At 47.4% G+C, this 21,410-nt stretch overlaps 1 protein-coding gene across 2 annotated transcripts; it reads right to left on the bottom strand.

Annotated features, from left to right (window-relative positions):
• Nucleotides 1-20,602, bottom strand: GPR173 (G protein-coupled receptor 173). Of its 2 annotated transcripts, XM_030851003.2 has the most exons (3): nt 20,477-20,597; nt 19,901-20,057; nt 1-2,915 (listed from the first exon to the last, which is right to left on the bottom strand). In XM_030851003.2, the coding sequence occupies exon 3, from the start codon at nt 2,816-2,818 to the stop codon at nt 1,697-1,699; it is 1,122 nt and encodes a 373-aa protein (XP_030706863.1). In that variant the 5' UTR covers nt 2,819-2,915; nt 19,901-20,057; nt 20,477-20,597; the 3' UTR covers nt 1-1,696. The 2 variants fall into 2 exon arrangements, with proteins under 2 accessions (XP_030706863.1, XP_060148198.1); XM_060292215.1 differs by having other exon boundaries at nt 1-3,084; nt 19,901-20,602.
• Between the last annotated feature and the right edge of the window lie 808 nt (nt 20,603-21,410).

Raw genomic sequence — 21,410 nt, forward strand, 5'->3', positions numbered from 1 at the left:
ACTATCACTGAGAGAACAGGTACCCCCCACCCCCAGCCTCTCAGCCACTCTGGCCTGCCTTTCCAAGGCCACTCCATAGCCAGGCTCATTAGTGTCTCTCCTGCCTAGAGTGCCTTCTCCATCCCTCTTGGGTCAAGGTTTGCCCAGTTCTGGAGCTGTCTTGGAGTAGGGAGGGAGTGTAGGACAAGGGCTTCTGTAGGGAAGGGAAAGGAGGTGGATAAATACAGATCTCCTGCTCTTCCAGGAGATGAGAGGGGGACAGAGAACTTGGGCAAGACCAGGCAAAGAATGCCAGTTTGGCTCACCAGTCCATGAGACTTGATGGGAGCCCAGAGTGGACTCTGCCCTGGGAAGGAGGCTTGGGATCTCCCACCTGGGGATTCTGGCTGCAGTCTGCTCCACTTGGGGTGGAAGTAATGGTGGAGGGAGGAAGAGGGGAAGGGTTGTTCAGTGCAAGGAAGTTGGGGGCTGAGGGCCCAGAAGGCCAAGGGTTACCACAGAGGGGCTTGAGGCTCCTGAGGCTTGAGGGGGACAAAAAGAGGTCAGAGAGGAATGGACTCAAGTCCACAGTGCCCTGGAGTTTATACCACTATGACTTACCAAGTCCCTCAAAGAATTTTCATCTTCAGGAGAGTATCATGAACTCAGGAGACAATTCTGGGGTTGCATTCCACTCTGACCCCAGCCTTTGGGATCCAGCCATTCTGGAGAGTTTGACTTTCTCCCTACACTTCCATGGGGTGGGGGGTTGCTCCTGCCTGTATGGCACCCACATCAACCCCGGTGGGGTTGGAGTGGATTTCCATCCTCAAGAAGAAGAGTTGGGGCACGGGGATCCAGTTGGCAGCTTGAGAGAATGCAGCCAAGCTGGGGTCTCTTCAGCTCAAGGCGTGTACTCACATCCTGCTCTTCACCTAACCTGGGCCCATCCCAGAAGCCCTTCTCCCTCCCCTCCTGGCTTCTCAAACAGATGCTCAAGAAACACTTGGGAGGTCTGGACATGGCGGGGATGGAGAAAAGACCGGGCTTGGGACCAGGGTTAGCCTAAAACAACATTGCACACAACATAGCAATTAAACATTCCTTGCTCCCTGGGAACCCAGCAGCCCCTTCGGTCCCTCTTGTCAGCAGATCAATTTCTCTCTAAACATCCAGGCCTTGCTAAAGGACTTGGAAGGGGAGGGTACGTGGGAGCAGAGGGGACAATAAGGACTCTGGAAGTCTATTTTACAGGACAAATTTCCCCCTTCTGGACAATGTCAGAGGAGAGACATTAAAGCAAGAAAGCCTGTCTCCTCAGCTGTGAGTAGAAAAACCTGCATTTTCAGTTTTTTTTCTGAATTGTCACTTCTGTGTGTGTGTGTGTGTGTGTGTGAGAGAGAGAGAGAGAGAGAGAGAGAGAGAGAGAGAGAGAGAGAGTGAGAGAGAGAGAGAGAGAGAGAGAGATTGTAGAAGTGGAGAAGGAGGTGGCGGAGACGGGCCCCACAGAACTAGAAATGCCTCTTTCCTAGTCCCCCACCCAGTCCCCAACCCTGGGGAGGTGCTGACAAAGGTACCTAGATTCCAGGTGGTTCGAGGGGCTGGGGCTGGAGCTCAGAAAGAAAGGCTCCTGTTATGGAGCCCCACCTCTCCCCTTCTGTTGGCCCCATCATGGTGGCCCTGACTTTCTCCCTGCCTGTCTGCCTACCAGCCTGCTTCACATGACACAGTAGGGTTCTCTAGGCGCCGGGGCATCTCCTGTGCCCCAGCAGGGGGCATGAGTCCTCAGGCACTTCTTGAGGTCCTTGTTGAGCAGGAAGCAGACGATCGGGTTGACGGCAGCCTGGGCGAAGCTCATCCAAACAGCGGTGGCCAGGTAACGGTGGGGCACGGCACAGGCTTTCACAAACACTCGCCAGTAGCAGGCCACAATGTAGGGTGACCAGAGTAGCAGGAAGAGCAGTGTGATTGCGTAGAACATACGGCCCAGCTGCTTTTCACCCTTGACCTCGTCCATGCCCAGCAGCCGCCGGCTGGCTGCATGCCCATTCTGCCGGATACCCAGCAGGGTTGGTGGCATGGGCCCACGGCCAAAGCCAGCGATCCAGTTGGCAGCAGCCTGGCCGGTGGCCCCAGGACCATGGAATGTCCAGTTCTGGCTGATGGCTGGCACCATCTGCACGGGCTTCATCTTGCGGTGACGATACTCGAAGAGGAGCAGCTTGCCATAGACAGCATGTGTGGCTGCCATGAGCACAGCCAACATAAGCATGAAGCCCAGCGTGTCATTGGCCTTGAAGTAGCGATGCTCAAAGATGCACTGGTCCTCCTCACGGATGAACTTGTAGGTGCCCACGTCGAAGACAGGTGGGAAGGCCATGGCCACAGACAGGGTCCAGGCCATGCAGATGACAGCTGTGCATGTCCAGAGTGTCATGCGCTTGGCGTAGAAGCGGTGGTGGGCGATGGCCATGTAGCGTGTGACGCTGATGCAGAACAGCATGAAGGCCGCATGGAAGCAAAAGAGCACAGCCATAAAGGCCACAATCTTGCAGCTGAGCGCACTGAAGGTCCATGAGGAGCCGTGGCGCACAGAAGCCAGCACAAAGGGGAAGCAGACGGCAGAGCGTATGCCATCAGCCAGGCACAGGTCCAACAGAAAGTAGTAAGGAGCCTTGTGCAGGGCACGCTCCTTGAGCACCAGCAGGGACAAGATGGCATTGCCCGCCAGGCTCACGCACATGATCAGTCCCAGCAGCACCAGCTTCACGTAAGCCGATGCTGATGGTGGAGACAGTGCGCCGCTCACCTCCTCGGGCTCTCCAGTGGTGTTGGCCATACTGAGGGGCAGGGGCTGCTCCCAACCCTATGGGGTCAGCCAGTCCGGTGCTCGATGGGCCCCGGGGGACTCCATCAGTTGTCCTGCTGGGCTGCACCTGCAAATGAGGACACAGACACAGAGAGACAGAGATATGAGGGCAGGAAAGAGACAGAGAGAAAACACACACAGGGGCACAGAGAGAGTGAGAAAGGAGAGAACAAAGAGATAGAAAATGGACACAAATTGAGACAGAAATGGAGGGGATGAGAAAGAGTGAGAAGAGACTGGGAGAGAGACAGAACCAGAGAGACAGGAAGTGGGGGAAAGAAGGAGGGCGTAGGGAGGGAGGGAGAGAAACACAAGAAAAAGAGACAGTGAGAAACAGGTGGAAAGGAAAAGTGAGGAAGAAACAGAAAGGGCAGTGTTAGTATGTCTAGGTGGCCTCCCCACTTATTCCCCGGCTGGTGTCAGGCCCTGCCTCTGGCCCACTGCTGCTCCTTCTCCCTCCTTGCTGGGTGAGGAGGTGCTTCGTCTCTCTGGATGTCCTCGGTTATCTGTTTCCTCCACTGGTGGGTCTGTGGGATGGGGATGTTGATGCAGCTCTTCTCTCCCTTTGCAAAGCCCAAAGTTTGTGTTCTTCAAACTTTTTAAACTGCCACCCATAGTAAGAAATACATTTTACATCACAGCCTGGTACACATACAAGCATGTGTACATAGAGCTGAACCAAAAGTTTCACAAAACAGTACAGATCCTATGTATAATGTACCTAGTTTCTATTCTGTTTCACAGATTTTTTGGTTAATGCTGGTAGCCACTCATTAAATAGGTTTCTTTATTCATAACCAAGCATGTGCTTAGCATGCTCGTGGAACAATGGGAAGACCAGTGTGGCTGGAACAGGGTGGCAAGAGAGACAGTGGAAGGTGAATTCACAGAGGGGTCTGGGGCCAGATCGTGCAGGGCTGTGGGCCATGACAAGGACTTGGGTTTTTACTTTAAGTGAGGTGGAGAGTATATGTGAATATAAAGACTTAGGTATGCTTGTGTGTATTCATTTGTTGAAAAACTATTTATTGAGCATATACTGCATGCCAGGCACTGGTGATACAGCTGTGAAATAAACTGACAAAGATCCCTGCCCTTGTGAAGCTGATATTCTAGACAATAAAGAAGATACATAGGTGAAGTATACTAGGTCAAATGATGATAGGTTCCTAAAAATAAAAATAAAGGATGGAAGGGGGATAGGAAGTGCTAAGGGTGGGAGAAGTGCAGTTTTAGATGAGGTGGACAGGGAAGGCTTCATGGAGGAGGTGTCATCTGAGCAAAGACATGAAGGAGGTGAGAGAGTGAGCCATGTGGTCATCTGGGGGAAGAGAAGTCCAGGCAGAGGGAACAGCTAGAGAAAAGGCCCTGAGGTGAGACTGCATGTGGTACATTTGAGGAAGAGCAAGGAAGAGGGTGGAACACAGTGAGTGAGGGGAAAGTGGTAAGAGGTGAGGTCAGAAAGGTGGTGAGGCCAGATCACATAGGCCATGGTGAGGACTGTGACTTTTACTCTGAGTGAGATGGGAGCTGTGGGACGGTTTTGAACAGAGGCGAGATGTGATATGACTCAGGATTGAATGGGATCCTGCTTGCTGCGGTGAGGAGCACAGATCATGTGAGGCAAAGGTGGAAGTAGGGAGACTACTTAGGAGGCTCTTGCAGTAATCCAGGTAAGGAATAACAGCACCCCCGTGCCTCTTGCCCTGCTTTGCTTCTCTTCCTAGAATTTCTCTCTTCTAATGTACTATATAATTTACTTTTAAAATAGTTGTTTTAATTAATTAATTAATATTGATATATAGTTCATGTATGGTATTATATAAGTTACAGATGGACAACACAGTGATTCATAATTTTAAAGGTTATACTCCATTTATAGTTATTATAAAATATTTACTTTAAATTTTTGGTTTATTGCCTGCCTCTCCCTATTAGAAGGAAAGCTCCACAAGGGTAGGGATTATCGACTCACACACTCTCCTCTAGAAGAGCAGTGCACAGCCCATGGTAGGCCCTCAGTCAAAAGCTGTCAAATCAATTGGTTGAGGGACTAGAGGGGCTGGTGGCTCAGGGAGGGCTGCCTGGAGGCTTCCAGGTGGGATTTGCTGAGAGAGCTGTCTGGGCAGTGAGTGAATGGGATAGCACAGGCAAAACCTGGGGGGAAGCAGGAGAGCTCCTAGTGTGTGCGGGCTGGGTGTGGGGTGTGACAAGGTAGCAGGGCAGTTCCCTGAGGAGAGGCAGCAAGGCAGAAGCTGGAGAAGCTCAGAACTCCTGCTGGGACTGGGATGGGCTTGAAGTTGGGGGAAGTGGGGCTTGAGTGGATGTCTTTCTACCTCCTCCCTCCCTGGAAAACGGCTCCCCTCTGCACTGTTTCCCAGTTCAACCCAACATGGCCTGCCACAGCCATCTGGGGCCAGACTTTGATGGTACCCCAAAGTCTCAGAGCTGGTGCCAGTGGGCCAAGAGAAGGTGCTAGGGCAGGGGCTTGAGAGAAGCGGAGTTGGTGGGCCCCTTCGGCCCCTCAAGGCCTCATAGCTCCCACACAACTGTGGACCAGCCGATAGCTGGGTGTGTGTAAATATGCACACACACACACACACACACATACACACACGCACTTCTTAGCCTTCAGGAGAGGCAGGGAGGCAGTGATAGAGACAGAGACTGAATGTAAGACAGAGTCAGAGAGACACATGAGTGACAAAGAAGGAGAGAGGTGCAGAGAGAGACAGACAGACAGACAGACAGACAGATGGAGACATAGGAGGGAGGGAGGGAAGGGGTGGGACAAATACACAGAGAAAGGAGAGAGCCTTACACAGAGAAGAGGAGATAGAAATAGAGACAGAAAGAGGAAGAAGAGATAAAGTGAGAAAAAAGAGAGAGACACACACACAGAAACAGAGAAAGTGCAAGAGACAGACAAGGGAGAGAAATAGAGACAGAAAGGGGAAAAATAGAGAGAAAAAATAGAGACAGAAAAAATAGAGACAGAGGGAGAGAGGGAAGGAGGGAGGGAGACAGAGACAGAGAGATAGAAGGAAAGGGATAATGCTAGGAAATAAAGAGAGAAAGATATAGAGAAATAGACAGGGACGGGGAATGAGAGACAGATAAAGAGGGGACGGACACAGAGGCAGAGACAGAGACAGAGAGAGGCAGAAATAAAGATGGAGACAGAGAGGGAGACACAGAGAGACACACTAAGACCAAGAAGGTGGATAATGTGTAGCCAAGTCCCAGTGAAAACAAAAACAAACACTAAAACAAAACAAACAAAACAAAAACCCATAAAATAATAGAAGCAAACAAACAAAACTCTGGTGTTGCCTGGAAAGCTGGGGTGATTATATAAAAAGTGAGGAGAGTGTTCTTCTAAGCATAGACTGGCAGCCACAGCCTGGGACCATCCAAAACTAAGAGTGCATGTGCATACACATAACATGTACACACCTGCTCGTGCTCAGATGCCCTTAGAGATACACAGGCACCTACACACACACTCACAAACACATAGGCTACTCCTATAGAGACCCATAGACAGCAACCAGCTCACACACAGGGGCACTGGTGTGCACACACGGCACTCATACACACACACACACACACACACGGTATATCGTGTATGCGTCCTCATTCACACAGGCACAGTGTACCCTGCTTAAACACCAGTGCTTTGTCCTCAACAAAGGCATTACTGCCCCCTAGGGGACATTTTGGAAATTTATAGGAGCATTTTTGGTTGCCACAGTGCTGGGTGTGTCCTTCTAACATTTGGGGTCCTGGGCGAGGATGCTGGCCATTCAGTGACCTGCGGGGCAGTCCCACACAGCCAACATATGTCCCTCAACCCATAGGATTTTGGACTTGGAATGAACTGAACCTAGAATCTAACTCTATTTCACAGTTAAACACAGTTGTTCCTTTGATTTAATATACCCTGAATTATCCAGGAATGTGGCTGCCATGTAAGTCTAGAGACTGTACTTTGTTTTGTAGAGCACTTTCCTTGAGCTGTTCAGTATTTCAGAAACTCTCACCCCTAGGCCTTTGCCTGTCATTTGCCTGCACTTCGTACAAGGGGCAGCTTCTGATTTTTCCCCTTCTCCTAAATCCACGTTTACTCATCATAAGATGTTACAAGCTTCTAATTCACTGAATCTCCTGGGGAGTGTCATGCCCAAGCATTTCCATATTGAAATGCAAATTATTTTCTTATAAGTCACTTTTATTTCTTATTTATTTATATTAGAGTTAATATAATGTGGCTATTGTATAACATACTATATGAATTTTCTTTTGAAATTATATATGCAGAGAGATTGTATTATCTAAGAACTTCATGTCCAAATAGTAAAGGGGTGTTACAAAATATGTTACATAAAAGAGGGTGTTGGGTATGAGAGAGCTGAGAATTGCTAATATGCAGACACACTCAGACACACACACACGTGCAGTGGCCCACAAACCCACAATTATAACTCCCTTAACATACACACAAACTTTCAAATTGTGACAGATACACACACACAAACCTACTCATTGTCACTCACATGTAGACTCATATATACCCTTTGTCCCAGTGTACCTGATGATTCAAATCCTCTCACGTATTTAAACTCTTGCAACACAGTTGCAAGAAAACAGTGGCATACCTATGTCATCACATATACAAACATGGTTACACATGTTAACACTCAGTCACTTACATATGCCAGCATGCTCACATGCACTTGAACCCTGCCACACATATGTATATACAGACTGCCCCTCAGATACCCACAGAAAAAACAGACAAGTAAAAAACTGCTCACATATCACACATGTACATACTCTAACACACTCTAACATACAGAGACCAACTGATCCGAAACCTCTCACATAGATTAGGCACACTCACCAACACAGATGTGTACACTCTAGCACAGGTATACACAGATGCCCATACATGTACACGCTCACTCATGCAGAGAAGTAGACCAGCTCCAACACAGACACACACACACACCCCTTAGAAATATGCAAGCACAAGCAAACACAAAGAAAAAAGCCAGATATAGTGTATACAGATACACTCTCACACACAGACGTCTATACACACACAAACTTGCTCACAAACCAGATACTTACTTGACATATACAGCCTGCAACAGGTATACACCCAGAGACAAACCCGTGCAAGTGCACAGAGCAGCCAACTCCAGAACGCACAGGTGGAAACATTGGCAGAGCTGTCTGGGGCTGGAGCAAGAGGGGGCTTGAGAGGACCATGTGAGAAGGGAGGTTGTAAATGTCTGGATTGCTTCCTGTCGAAACATCCCAGATAGTCAGATTTATTACTTTGGTTGCCACTGGTTGTTCATCATCAGTGAGGTTTTTTGGCTTTGCCCATATATGTACAATGTTTGTTTTTCTTTTAATTTGATCTCATTCTTATTTTTCCACAATTTTTTCTATGAAAATAGAAGGGCTGTATGATTGTAGCAGTTATTACTATTATATAGAATTAGGTGTTCCTAAAGAGAATATAACAATTTTGTTAATTTCCTTGATTGTTGCTTCTTTATTAAAAAAGTTTTCTTCTAGAACATTTCATAATTAATTTCATAATTAATTATTATCTTTTGTTTTTAGGTAAAATATTTGTCAGTAAATGAGTGCAGCCTGACTATAGTTGAATTGAATTGATTCATTAAAGGGAACTCTAGGCCTTTCTGGGTTTGTCTCAGAGTGCTGCTTAAAAATGCAGAAGACCTAAAACTTGATTTTTGGAAAAAATCAGTTTTCAGAAGTCACAAAGGGTCACACAAAGGGTCAGTCTGCTGACCCCTTCAATACTTTATATTCACGTAGATTTAATTCTTAAGATATTTCTTTCCCCATCAAATTGGACTTTTTGATTAAAGCTGGAAAATCAAGAGACTCATAAGACAAACACAGTAGTCTCCCCTCCAAAATAATCCAGGATGTTCCTAATTTAAGCAATTTAATGAGGATTGTCTCAAATTTGAGTTCAGCTGCCCAGTTAGCCCTCTTTTCCTCAACCTAAATGTCCAATTTGTGTGGAAAAGTTATCAACAGAAACCTTCGCAGTAGGCTATGTTGGTCAACTGACCACAAAACACTCTATCACACAGAGAAAGATTTGGACTTTTTGAAGCATCTGGAAGAACAAATTAAGAAACTGGGCTCTTTTTTGAGATGAGTTAGAACATTCTTAGATGGAGTTCAACCAGCCAGTAACAGGGTTATACAATTAACAAGTAAAGCTAAGATGCCCGCCCAGTAGAATCTCATATGTTAGCAGTCTGCCAGGAAAATGTCCACACTGTATTTGAGACCAACAAGGTAGAAGAAATAGGACAGGGGCCACTTTCAATTATTTCTGTTAGGAGATACACTGGTGACAGGTCAAAGGACATCGAGATAACACTAACCCAGAAGATTGCTGAATCAAAGGAGTTTTCATTTTCTATTGATGTATCTCAGGATGTTGATTAACTGTGCTTGGTTTATAGTACTAGTCAGAAAGCCTGAAGAGAAATGCCAGAAGCACCAAAATAAACTAAGGTTGAAATACTCAAAGTGATACATAAATATTTTGAAATATTGTGGAAACTCTGCATAAATCTGTGGACTGACGCTGCTGTTGTGATGGCAGGAAGTTTACAGCTGGAATTTGTTCTGAAAATGCTGAGAGTCATCCACTGAGGAGCCTTAACCTATAAAAGTTTGCCTGAAGGTCTAACTTCCACAGTAAATGATGCCAGGTGAATTTAATTAGATCCAAGGCACTACCCACCCACTTGTCAGCTTTCTGTGAAGCACTGGAATCAGTACACCCTTCTCTATTGTTTTAAGCCTAAGTGTGTAGAGTTTATAATGGATTTATGAGCTAAAAGAAAAATTTCAGCATTCCTCTGTGAATGACTCTCACTTTGCAGATTTGATGCTTACTGGCTTCAACACATGGCTCTTTGAGCACATGAATAAAACTACATCAAAAATTTTCGACACTCAAAGATACATGAAAGTATACCAACAAGGTTTATGGATTTGAAGCCAAACTTCAACTTAGAAGAAATCAGGTCAAGTACGGTTCCTTGGGTGATGTTTAGTTAGCATTATAAGTTAAATACTAAAGAAGATTTACTAGGATGAATAGAACAAGGTCTACTTAGGGGAAAACTTCATCATTATTTTTAAATACTCAAAATGAAAATTTTCTGTTGGATCCAAAATTCATGAGCATTTGTTACAAGAAATTTCAAGATCACATTTGACTGAAAGAAAAGAAAGAGGTGTTAGATTTAAAGAAGGATCTCACCTTTGAAGTACGAAATTCAAAGACTAAGAATTATAGATTATTGATGAGAAAAGAGTTTTAATAAATTAAAAAATACCCTTTGACCATTTGCTGCCACTTAGGCAAATGGTTTCCTGTTGATGGTGACTACCAAGAGACAGAAGAGAGTATGTAGCTATTCTGAGCATAAAAGCTGGGTCTCTGCCTGGGCATAGCAAGAACAAGTTATAAAAGGGAGGTGAAAAAGGGAGGCACGAACAAGCAGTTGTTCCATTTGTTAAGAAAGGTTGGTATGGTGTGAAAGCACCAGCCATATTCAACACAAGAAACTGCACCTGATGCTTCAGAGAAACCAAAATGATACCTGATGACCCCAAAGCTCATGCTTTTGAGGTGAGTTTTGCTGACCTGCACAACCATGCTGCTACATTCATACATTCAAGCTAATTATGAGAACATTAGGGCAAACTATGCCTAAACAACCTCCATGGAATGGGTCTTACCTTCAACAACATGCCTTCCAAGATCAAGAAGAGGCAGGCTACAATAGAAGTTTATATCCGTGTCAAAAGTACCAATGGTTATTTGCTTCATTTGTTCTGTTTGGGTTTTTACCAAGAAACACAACAACTTGGCATAAGGGATCTACGCTCGGCACCAAGTGATTTACCAAATCATGATGAAAATGACCATAAAATAAACCAAGACAGTCATGACCAAAGATGCAGAAGAAGTGGGCACGAATGTTGACCACTACAGATTTGCACGAGTGAATTAAAAAGTTATGTTTACAGAAGTGAGCTCAAGTGTACTATGAAAATATTTGGAAAAGATTTCATTTGAAAGTTGCATACAAATTCAATATTAAATAACTCTCCTAAAACTTGGCATTTTAATTTTTCTTACCACAATTTTTATAATATAAAGAAAATGTAAGGAATTTCTTTTCACCAAACCCCAGTAGCCCTACATCCTCTTAAGTTTACTACAGTGTGCCATACAAATATTTCACCTTCTCTGTGTGCCTGACACATTCACAGCTAGTCGTATTGCGTGGACACTTGCACACATGAACAGATACACAGCACACAGGCATAGGTGTACATGGAGATTCAAATTTACACACACATCCAGACTTACCCCAGCTGATAGGTGCAGTCAGATGCTCACACACACACCTCCTCCTCTACACAGAAAGAGGCATGTGTGTAGGTGCCCACTTACCAGCAAATCATGCAAAGATTTATATAACACACACACACACACATATAACCACACTTCTATAGAAATACAGGCCTAGGCACCGATACATTTGCCATTCACATGGGCACGTGCACACACATGCACCTACAGACCAAATCGTATGGACCTATATGCTTTCAGACACAGTCATGTATGCACAGATGTAAGAACTTGACATTCAGTCACAGGGCAAGTGCAGCTCACATCCTACAGATCCAGGCCCTTCCCCACCCCAGGTTCTTACACTAAGAGATTAAAACCTACCATCTTATATGTACCCTGCCCTGGCACACATACATATACACACAGTACAGACTTGCTCGCCCATACAGACACATGGCTCAGGCTCACTGAGGCAGGCATGGCTCAGGCTACACACAGAGGCAGGCAGGCAGGTGAAGCAATGCAGGCTCACACATACACACCCATATAGCTACTGCTGCTTATAAACACAGACAGACACACTCATTCACACCTACACATACATTCACATGACACAGATATACACATCCTAGTACATGGCCATATAGGCCTAAATCCTCTACACACACACGCATCCACCTACATCATCACATATAAACCTGAACACCAACCTTCTTACATTTACAGACACTCACAACATGCACACATTTACATCCTGACCACTATAAACCCGTTTACATATTCAGATAAAAACGCACTGCGCACTACCACAGATACAGGTATATGCACTCATACACTCAGATGTGTGTATGCTGGGAAGCATACACACAGGGCCAAACCTCTTCCATCAACCTCCTAGACCCACACTTCCATCGTCATACACCCATGGTTTTATATACACACTGGGACACATATAAGTACAAACCCACTTTTATGTATAAACACACCCTCACATACACCCACAATCTGCTCATTCTCTCACACATACATGTGGATACTGATAATGTGGCAAATACACACATAGAAACTACCCCGTTCACACTTGCAGATAGACACATACTGTCACTTACACATAGGCGTATGTGACAATTATAGTACTGGGTAACTCCTTATGTGGCACAGAGGACTCAATATGTACCAGGCACAGTCCAAAGCACTTTTTGAATATTAACTCATCCAATTCTCACTCTATGAGATAGGTAGTATTATTACCCCTACTTTACAAATAAGAAACTAGGGCTTAGTTGAGGTTAGGTGACTTGTCCAAAGCCACACAGCTAATAAAGGCATGTAAACCCAGAGCCTGGCTCAAGACCTTACAGATCCAACTTACTCACATGTAGAAACACACTCACCTCATACACATATACAGATACACACTACTTTAGCACAAGCACATGCACACACAAGCCATGTACTGACAGGCTCAGGTACAAACAGTTACACACATACACATACACAAACATGGACATGCTCACATTTACAGACACTCCAGCAGAGGTATATCTTGCCCCAGGAAAGATATACACATTCATACACACACCCACAATCATGCACCCCACCAATACACACCCACACTACTAAACACACAAAACACCCACATATACCACCTACACACCATCTAAATAAATCCACACTCACATACAGATGCACCCACATTCTCAGATACTCTCCCCAACCAGATATACCCAAATGCTCTCACACACACTACCCACATATATTCACATGCACACACATCACCCAGATATACCCTATCTCCCTCCCATACACCATCCAGAGAGAACCGCACACATCCTACTTAGATATACCCACTCCCACACTCCCCAGCCCAGGTGGGTACACATTCTCTTTCTCACACACACTATTCAGATGCACCCACTCTCACACACACACCCAATACTGATACACACTCTCTCACACACATCCCATCTAAACACACCCATCCTCATACACACATACCTCAAATACACCTACACTCACAGGCACTCCACCCAGGTACAGCCACACTTTAAGCAAACTTCCAACTCAGTACACCCACACTCTCACATACAACATTCAGATAACACCCAAACTCACACACACTCCCAACCCAGAGCCCTCATACCCAACCCAGGCAAACCTACAGTCTTTTTCACATGTGGTATCAAGATACGCCTACAATGACACACACACCATTCAAACACACTACACTTACACCCCACCCAGATACTCACACTCACCCAATTCAAATACATCCACATGAACAGATACCCACATACACATAATCCAGAGACACCCACTCACAAACAAATCCTATCCATATATGCCCACACTTCTCATGTTCTTTCTTTGTCTCTCTGTCTCTGCCTCTCTCACATATACACACACACACAGAGCCCACTCACACAGCCCCAGCCAGATACATCCACACTCTCATACATACACACAACATCCAGATTCATCCCATGTGGACCACTGAGATACATTCACACCCATATGCATCATCTAGATACACTCCACTACCATCTAGATACACTTGCAAATTCACACACACACATCCCATCCAGATAATCCAACTTTCATACATGCCATCCAGGTGCACTTCCCCAGACACTCCACTGCCCAAACACATCCAATGTTCTCATCCTCTCCACACCACCCAGATGCCCCCACATTCCAAACTCACACTTCCCACCCAGTAATGTCCCCCAAACTCTCGTTCTCACACCTCATCCAGTTATACACACACTCACACACATACCCAAGTACATATATACCCAGATATGCACCCAAAGCTCTAACAACACACCATTCAGATATACCTTAATACATACTCCACCACCCAAATACACCTGTGCTCTCACCCACCCACCATCCAGATGCACTCACATTCAAACACACTCCACCCAAAATACACCCACACACTGTCTCACAAACAGCCCAGATGTACCACATTCTCTCACACATCATCCAGATACACCCAGCCACACACCAAAACACTCACATTCACTCCCTGACCCAATAAAACCCAAACACTTCTACCCCATCCAGATACACCTACACACTTCTCCCACTGGATACATTCATGCTCTCACACTCCCACCACACTCAGAAACACCTACGCACTCTCTTATACATACACACAATCCAGCTCCCCCCTCTCTCTTAATCACCATCATCCAGAATACCCACACTCCACGCACACCATGCAGGTATACCCATGCTCTCTCACACACCACACACACCTCACTCACATATACCCCCCACAGCATCCACAGATACTCCCAATTATATACACACTCACATATACCCCACCCTCACCCAGATGTGCCCAAATTCTCTCTCTTACACACACTCACACACAGACACACACACCATCTAGATAAACTCCATCACACACTTATATTGCCTAGATACACGTGTTCTCTCACCCACCTACACACCATCCAGATACACCCACACTTGAATGCCCCCACCCCAATACACCATACTCCTTCATACACTCACTCTACCCAGAAATACCCACACTCCCTCTTATACACGTAACATAGATAGGTCCACACTGTAAAACATACATCATCTAGATAACCCCCGACTCTCTCTTGCGCCATCCAGATACACGCATACCTACATACCCCTCAAATATATATATCCTCACACATATTCCCACACAGCCACACCCAAAATGTTACTTATACCATCCTCCACCGAAATAGGCCAATGGTCTCATAGTGCCTCACAAATGCACCATTCACACACACCCACATCCACACTCATCCCTCTCAAATACACCCAAATGTCTCACACTCAAACCCTACCCAGATACGCCCAGGCTCTCTCTTACATACACACAACCCAGATCCCTTCTCTCTCTCTCTCTCTCTCTCTCTCTTTTTCTCTCTCAACAAATATAGCACCCACTCCACACACACACCCCACTTTACCTGAATATACCTTCACTTTTCACTTATACATACACATTTAGATCTAGATTTCTCCCTGGATAGCACAACTTGGGTGTTGTGTGTGAAAACCATTTACCAACCCTTGATACCATACAATGCCATTTTGTCCTGGGCCTTTGATGGTGGGGGGAGGATGGGAAATGAGGTCTTTGTGTTTCAAGAAATCCTTTTCTAAAGAGGTCACAGGCCCCCTTCCCTAGTAGGATATCAGTCATTTTTGGTTCTTACTTCTTGAGTGTGAATGATGACAGGAATTCTCCTGAGACCCTCACAGAAGCCCAGCACATGGTCAAGGCCAGAGAAACCCCAGAAGGGGGTCATGGATTGCTCAAGTGTTTTGGCTTCCATCATCTAGGATGTCTACACAATTAGAGCCAGACATAGTCTAGCAGGGTACCTGACTTTCAGACAGGCACATAAATACACGCTGGAGTACACATAGCATCACACAGACTCATAAGTACCCCCCCTTATCACCCTCTCAATGATAAGGCCTATCTGCACAAGCCCAAGGCCAAATCTTTCTCCCTCTCTCACATACATACCATGAGACAGGCACATGCACAAATACCTACACTCATCCCTACAACAGGCACACCCACAGCAGTGCACACTCACACTGCACTTGGTCCCACATATGCACGTCCATTTATTCTCAAACACAGACATATATGCATAGCATATACTCACATGACATAATGCCCATGAAGGACATACTTTCACTCACAAACACAGGCGTACACACAGGCATATTTACATATGTCCACAGACAGGCAGACTCTGTATCACACCCAGTGAGACAATGAACAAACATGACACACAGAGGTGAGCTCCCAAATGTATACACATACAGCCCCAGACATGACCACATAAGCATATTCACACATACTCACACCAGGATGTACTCACACAAATGAACACCCAGATGTGCACATGCTTGTCAATTAGATGGTGTACTCATACATGGACATTCTAACACACATAGACTTATACACACAACTGGGCATGTACACCTATAAGCGTATTCACATGAACTTAGGCTTGTACCTCATTCATTTCTGCATGCACAGAATCAGACATGGAGACACAAATGTACTTACAAAACACAATTACGCACACCATTTATGTTGACACATGTTCATACACCCATGAGAAAATATGCAAACAAAAGAAGACTCATGCACACATGGAAGAATAGTCACATATTCTCACACACTTGTACATCTGCACAAGAAGAATTGCTAACACTCATTACAGACACACACATGCAAAGACAACCTCACACACACACACTCAAACGCACTTATAGGCCAAGAGTGGTGTGTATGTACATTCACTTACACGGTTCTACAACATATGCTCCAGAACAAACAATGGTAGATAAATACAAATACACATATGCAAATAATTAGAACTATACAAATTGGTGCAGTTCAGACACCACCTGTACATTCAGACAGACACACACCCAGGCATATTTACACACACATACACTTAGATGTGTGTGAATACACAGGTAAATATACAGACATGTTCACTCAAGTGCACACACAGCTAGATGTTCACACATACTAGCATATACACACACATTCACTCAGTCACTCACAGGCATTTCCACACACACGTTCACATTCACTCAGAAATTCAAACAAAATACATAATGAGACAGGTGCATCCAAGTATTATGAGTTGTAGTTACTCATGCACACACCACACTGAGTGAGTGTGAGTGCACACTCACACTAAGAGATGCACTCACACCACGCTCAGAGATGTACGCTCAGAGGTACAACAGTGTACCCAGAAACACAACTAGACATATACATGAATGCAGCCATTTACCTATGCACACAGCTTTTTGTGCATATATTTAAAGGTGTACAGCCCCCCAGCCATACCCATATATATAATCAAATGTGCACACATAGGCAAACCACAAGGCATACTTTCATGCACAAAACATGTGCATTCACACACTCTCCCCTACCCACACAATTAGTTATCCTTATACTAGTGTGACCATCTACACTAACATTTCCCTAATCAGATGTAGACCCATGGGTCTGTCTACAGACAATATGTATTCAAACATGCACACACAGACGTAGACATAATTCAAAATGCTGGAGAATCCACAAATACATTCACACACAGGCCTACTCATACATATACACGACAGGCACACCCACACAGAAGCATGTATATCCACACTTACCCTCCCATACATGCATGGCCATACACACATACACATGCCCTTACACTTACAAACACACCATTTAGATGCACTTGTATTCATATGCACACAGGGGCATACACAAATATACACAATCAGATATATCTGGGCAATCACCTAATAGGACGTGTACACCCAGGCATTCTGAAACCCTCACACTCATACACATACAATCAGACATGTACACTCAAAGACAAATGTATACCACATACATATATTTAGCCAGACATTCAACAGGCCTATTGGCTCAGAGAAACACACCCTCACTGAGGCTCAGGATCCAACATGCCCATTTGCTCACCCACACAGACATGCAAAGTCATACCCACTCCTTTGTACACACACCATCCTACCCAGACACCCACACACTTTCACACCATCATGTGACCTGCTAACACACACAGACTCATACACATTCATAGTGCCCATGAACAGACAGACACACACAGCTATATGTTTTCAGTTGCACATATACACCCACGCTCAGGCCTAGATGCCTCTGGACCACAGGTGGGGTTCTCTCCCTTCTGCACCTAATGCTTCTTCAGAAAAGTCTACTCCATAAGCCTACTCTATATATCCCACCCCTCCCTGCCCCCACAGAGGAGGTCTTCTGGGCCTCAGTGTTTCCCCTCTTTCTAATGCTCCCCTGGCCTTGAGGACTCTCCTCCGGCCACTGACCCCTCACTCAGTGTTCTACCACATCTCACACCCAGAAACCAGCCAGCAGACCCAACTGTCCCTCCAGCCTAGGCTCTATGTTAGTGACTCCCTGGGACCCGTCCCCCACAGCTCTGGCTGCTGCATGGGCCACACCCGAAGCCCTGTGATCTCAGAAGCTTCAGCCCTGTCCCCACGCCCTGCCAACCACTGACCACAGGCCAAACTCTTGCCAAGTCTCCCCTCAACAGGGAGATGCATATATCACCAGAGTCAGCAATGCTGCAGGCTGCAAGCCAGGCCTCTGCTAGCTCACGGGGGCTAGAGCCTCTGTGTGTGTGTGTGCACAGACAGGGGAAAGTGCAGGAAAGGAGCCTGGAGGAGGGTGGGGGCAGGAGGCTCTGCCCACAGCCACCACTTATTCCTCCTTACAAATGAGGAGTAACAACACAGAGTTGCTCCTGCCTCCCCTTCCCCTCCTCCATTTACCTACCTGCTGCCCTCCCCAGATCTCAGCCAAGACCCTGGAGAAGAGGGGCCAGTCCTTCCCCCAAATAATTAATGACAATATTAATCATGAACAATCAGCAACAATATTGACCATGAGCTTTGCTGACATTGCTTCAGGGCCACTTCTATACACATCCTTTACTTACATGCACCAACTCATTTAGTCACTACACACAGCCATGAAGGAAGGGTTACCAGTCTCTTTGACAGATGAGAAAACTAAGGTTCAATAAGTAGCACACTTTCACTAAAGTTGCAGAGCCAGTAGTTGAGGGAGGTGTCCCTAAAGAATCCATGTTCTCCATATACCAGGCTTTCCTGCTTCTTCAGACAGAGGGACCACAAGGCCATAATATCTGGGGAATCCCAGACACAACATGGGAGTCCGAAACAGACTGAGAGCCTTGGATGAAGGCTGGGGCCCACACTGTGGGGACAACCATGTTGTGTCTGGCCCCTGCAGGATGTTGTGTGGCATGGTCCTTGCCTCCACCAAGGCATCAAGCAGACTAGGGCCTGGAAGTGCTCCCCACCCCCACCTCACCTTCCTTTTAGCCCTACAGTGGCTTCCTCCCCCTTGCTGGAAATCACAGCAGTATCTTCCCTGGTGAGTGAGCAAAAGTCAGTGCTACTTGTGGGCAGAGACAGGGGAAGGAAGGAAGGAAAGAAGGAAGGAAGGAAAGAAGGAAACAAGGAGTGGGGGGTGGTCTGGGCTGGGAGCAGCTTCTCTGTCACGTCTACTCACCTGCCAGCTCACACACTCAGGCAGACACACATACACCCTGCATGCTGGCCAAGGAAGCTGTCGGAGAGTGGAGGAGGAGGGAGAGGGAGAGGAGGCAGCTGCAGGAGGCTGAGCCTGCCCAGGGTGCAGGCATCATGAGGGGAGCACAGCCGGGCTCCAGGCATGCCTTCCACAGACAGCACACAAGGAAATATTAACACAACCTCATGCTCAAATGCGACCATAATGATAAAAACAGACCTTGTACGGGGAAACAGGTGGTGGTTCCCTTCCTCACGGGACATTTGGGATTGAGGAAGATGGGGATGGCTAGAGGACTCTCCAGGCTTGAGTGCCCAAGTAGCCCTTGTGATGGAGTAGAAAGAGAGAGAGACTAACAGAACCAGAGAGAGACAGAGAGCATGGCAGTGATGGAGACTCTGGAATATGTGTGGGGAGACAGAAGTCCCAGCCCCCCATCCTCGGTGGAGGGACGCTGACTACTTACCTTGGCTCTCTCAGCAGGGCTGTCTTGGAATCGAGGGAGGGGGCTCAAGCTGTCTCACTCAGGATAAATCACAGCCCAGGCCACATTGTGGGACCCTCCATGAGCTGGCAGCCAGTGACATTCCTGCTTCTGTTGCCGTGGATACAGCCGGGCTGGTCTAAATCGCAGACATCAGGGGAAGCAGGCACTGAAGGAGTGCACTGGGCAGGGCTGGGGGTGTTGGGGAACACCAGGTGGGCAGCACACAGCCTTGGGGTGCCCAGCTAGCTGGCAGGTGGGGGTCCAGGCAGGTGCTTCCCCAACTACACACTCCCACCCCCATCTTCACGCCACCGCCAAGCTGGGAGGGGGGCCAGCACTGGCCCCTGCTACCCGTCTGCCCACCTGGCTGCCGGTCCCCCCTTCCCCCTCCCTGTCTGCCCGCTGGCCGCCGCCTTTTGTCCTCAGAAGACACGGTCCCCGCGGGGCCTCTGCCAAGCCTCCAGCAGATGCTCAGGGTCTGGGGCTCCTCCCTGGGAGCACTCGGGCCATGGCCTGGGAGAGCCCCAGGTTGTGGGAGCTCTCATCCAGGCTCACCTCGATCCCCAGGCCTGTCGGGGATGGGGAAGAGGTGCAGGTCCACAGCCAGAGGCAGCAGCAGAGGTGGAGTTGGGGAGGGGATGGACGCCAGAAAGAGGGGGTGGGGTGGAGAGAGAGGCTGGCCTGATAGCTGTGTCCCGGGTTTTAGATCCGGGTTGAGGAGGGTGGCTCAGAGCATCCGAGGGGGGGGGTCCTGATGCAAAACAGGGGCACCGTGGGCCTGCCGGAGGGACCCTCCAGGCCTGGGAAGCACCCCAGCTTACACAAATTTAGGTCCCAAGATGCTGGGGACACCCAGCCTGGATAAGGCATCGGCGGGGAGCCCAGGGCACTAAGCTGGACCCCATCTGGGCTGTCCGTCCCCCCTCTCCTCGATTTGCACGGTCCCTGCCTCAGGGGCGGGCGGAGGAGGGAGGGAGGCAGGGAGGGAGAGGGAGGGAGGGAAGGAGGGAGGCTGAGCAGGCAGGGAGACTCCCAGCCGCCAGCCTGGTCCTCCCTGGGGCGGAGCGGGGCGGGGCGGGGCGGGGCGGGGAAGGGGGGCTGGTGAGGCCGGGGAGGACCCGGCTGGCTGGCAGGCCGACTGGGTGGGGATGCTGGCGTGGCGGCTGTGCTGCCAGGACAATAGCTGCCTGGGGAATTCAGACTCCGGCCTTTCTGAGATGCTGGAGAGAGGCATGCGTGGAGGTGGGGAGAAGTGCATGGGCTACAAGTGCAGAGGAGGCAGGGGTGGGGGGATCTACGGTTGGGGTCAGAGCAGAAAGGTCCTGTGGAAGTTTCTCAAAAGCTTTCGCTTGGGAGGGATCCTTAAAGCTCTGAGAGGTAGGATAGACAACCTTATTTAGAATGGGTTCTATGGGCATTTTCCCAGCAAGGCCTGTAGGTGGGAGGGGGTGGGGGCGGGGGCGTGGCAGGGAGCGCTGCCCATCTCTGA

Source organism: Globicephala melas, chromosome X (assembly GCF_963455315.2).
Source record: "Globicephala melas chromosome X, mGloMel1.2, whole genome shotgun sequence".
Lineage (NCBI taxonomy): Eukaryota > Metazoa > Chordata > Mammalia > Artiodactyla > Delphinidae > Globicephala > Globicephala melas.

Excerpts from the sequence above, each read along its gene's own strand:
- GPR173 (XM_060292215.1), bottom strand. The coding sequence starts at position 2,818 with ATGGCCAACACCACTGGAGAGCCCGAGGAGGTGAGCGGCGCACTGTCT.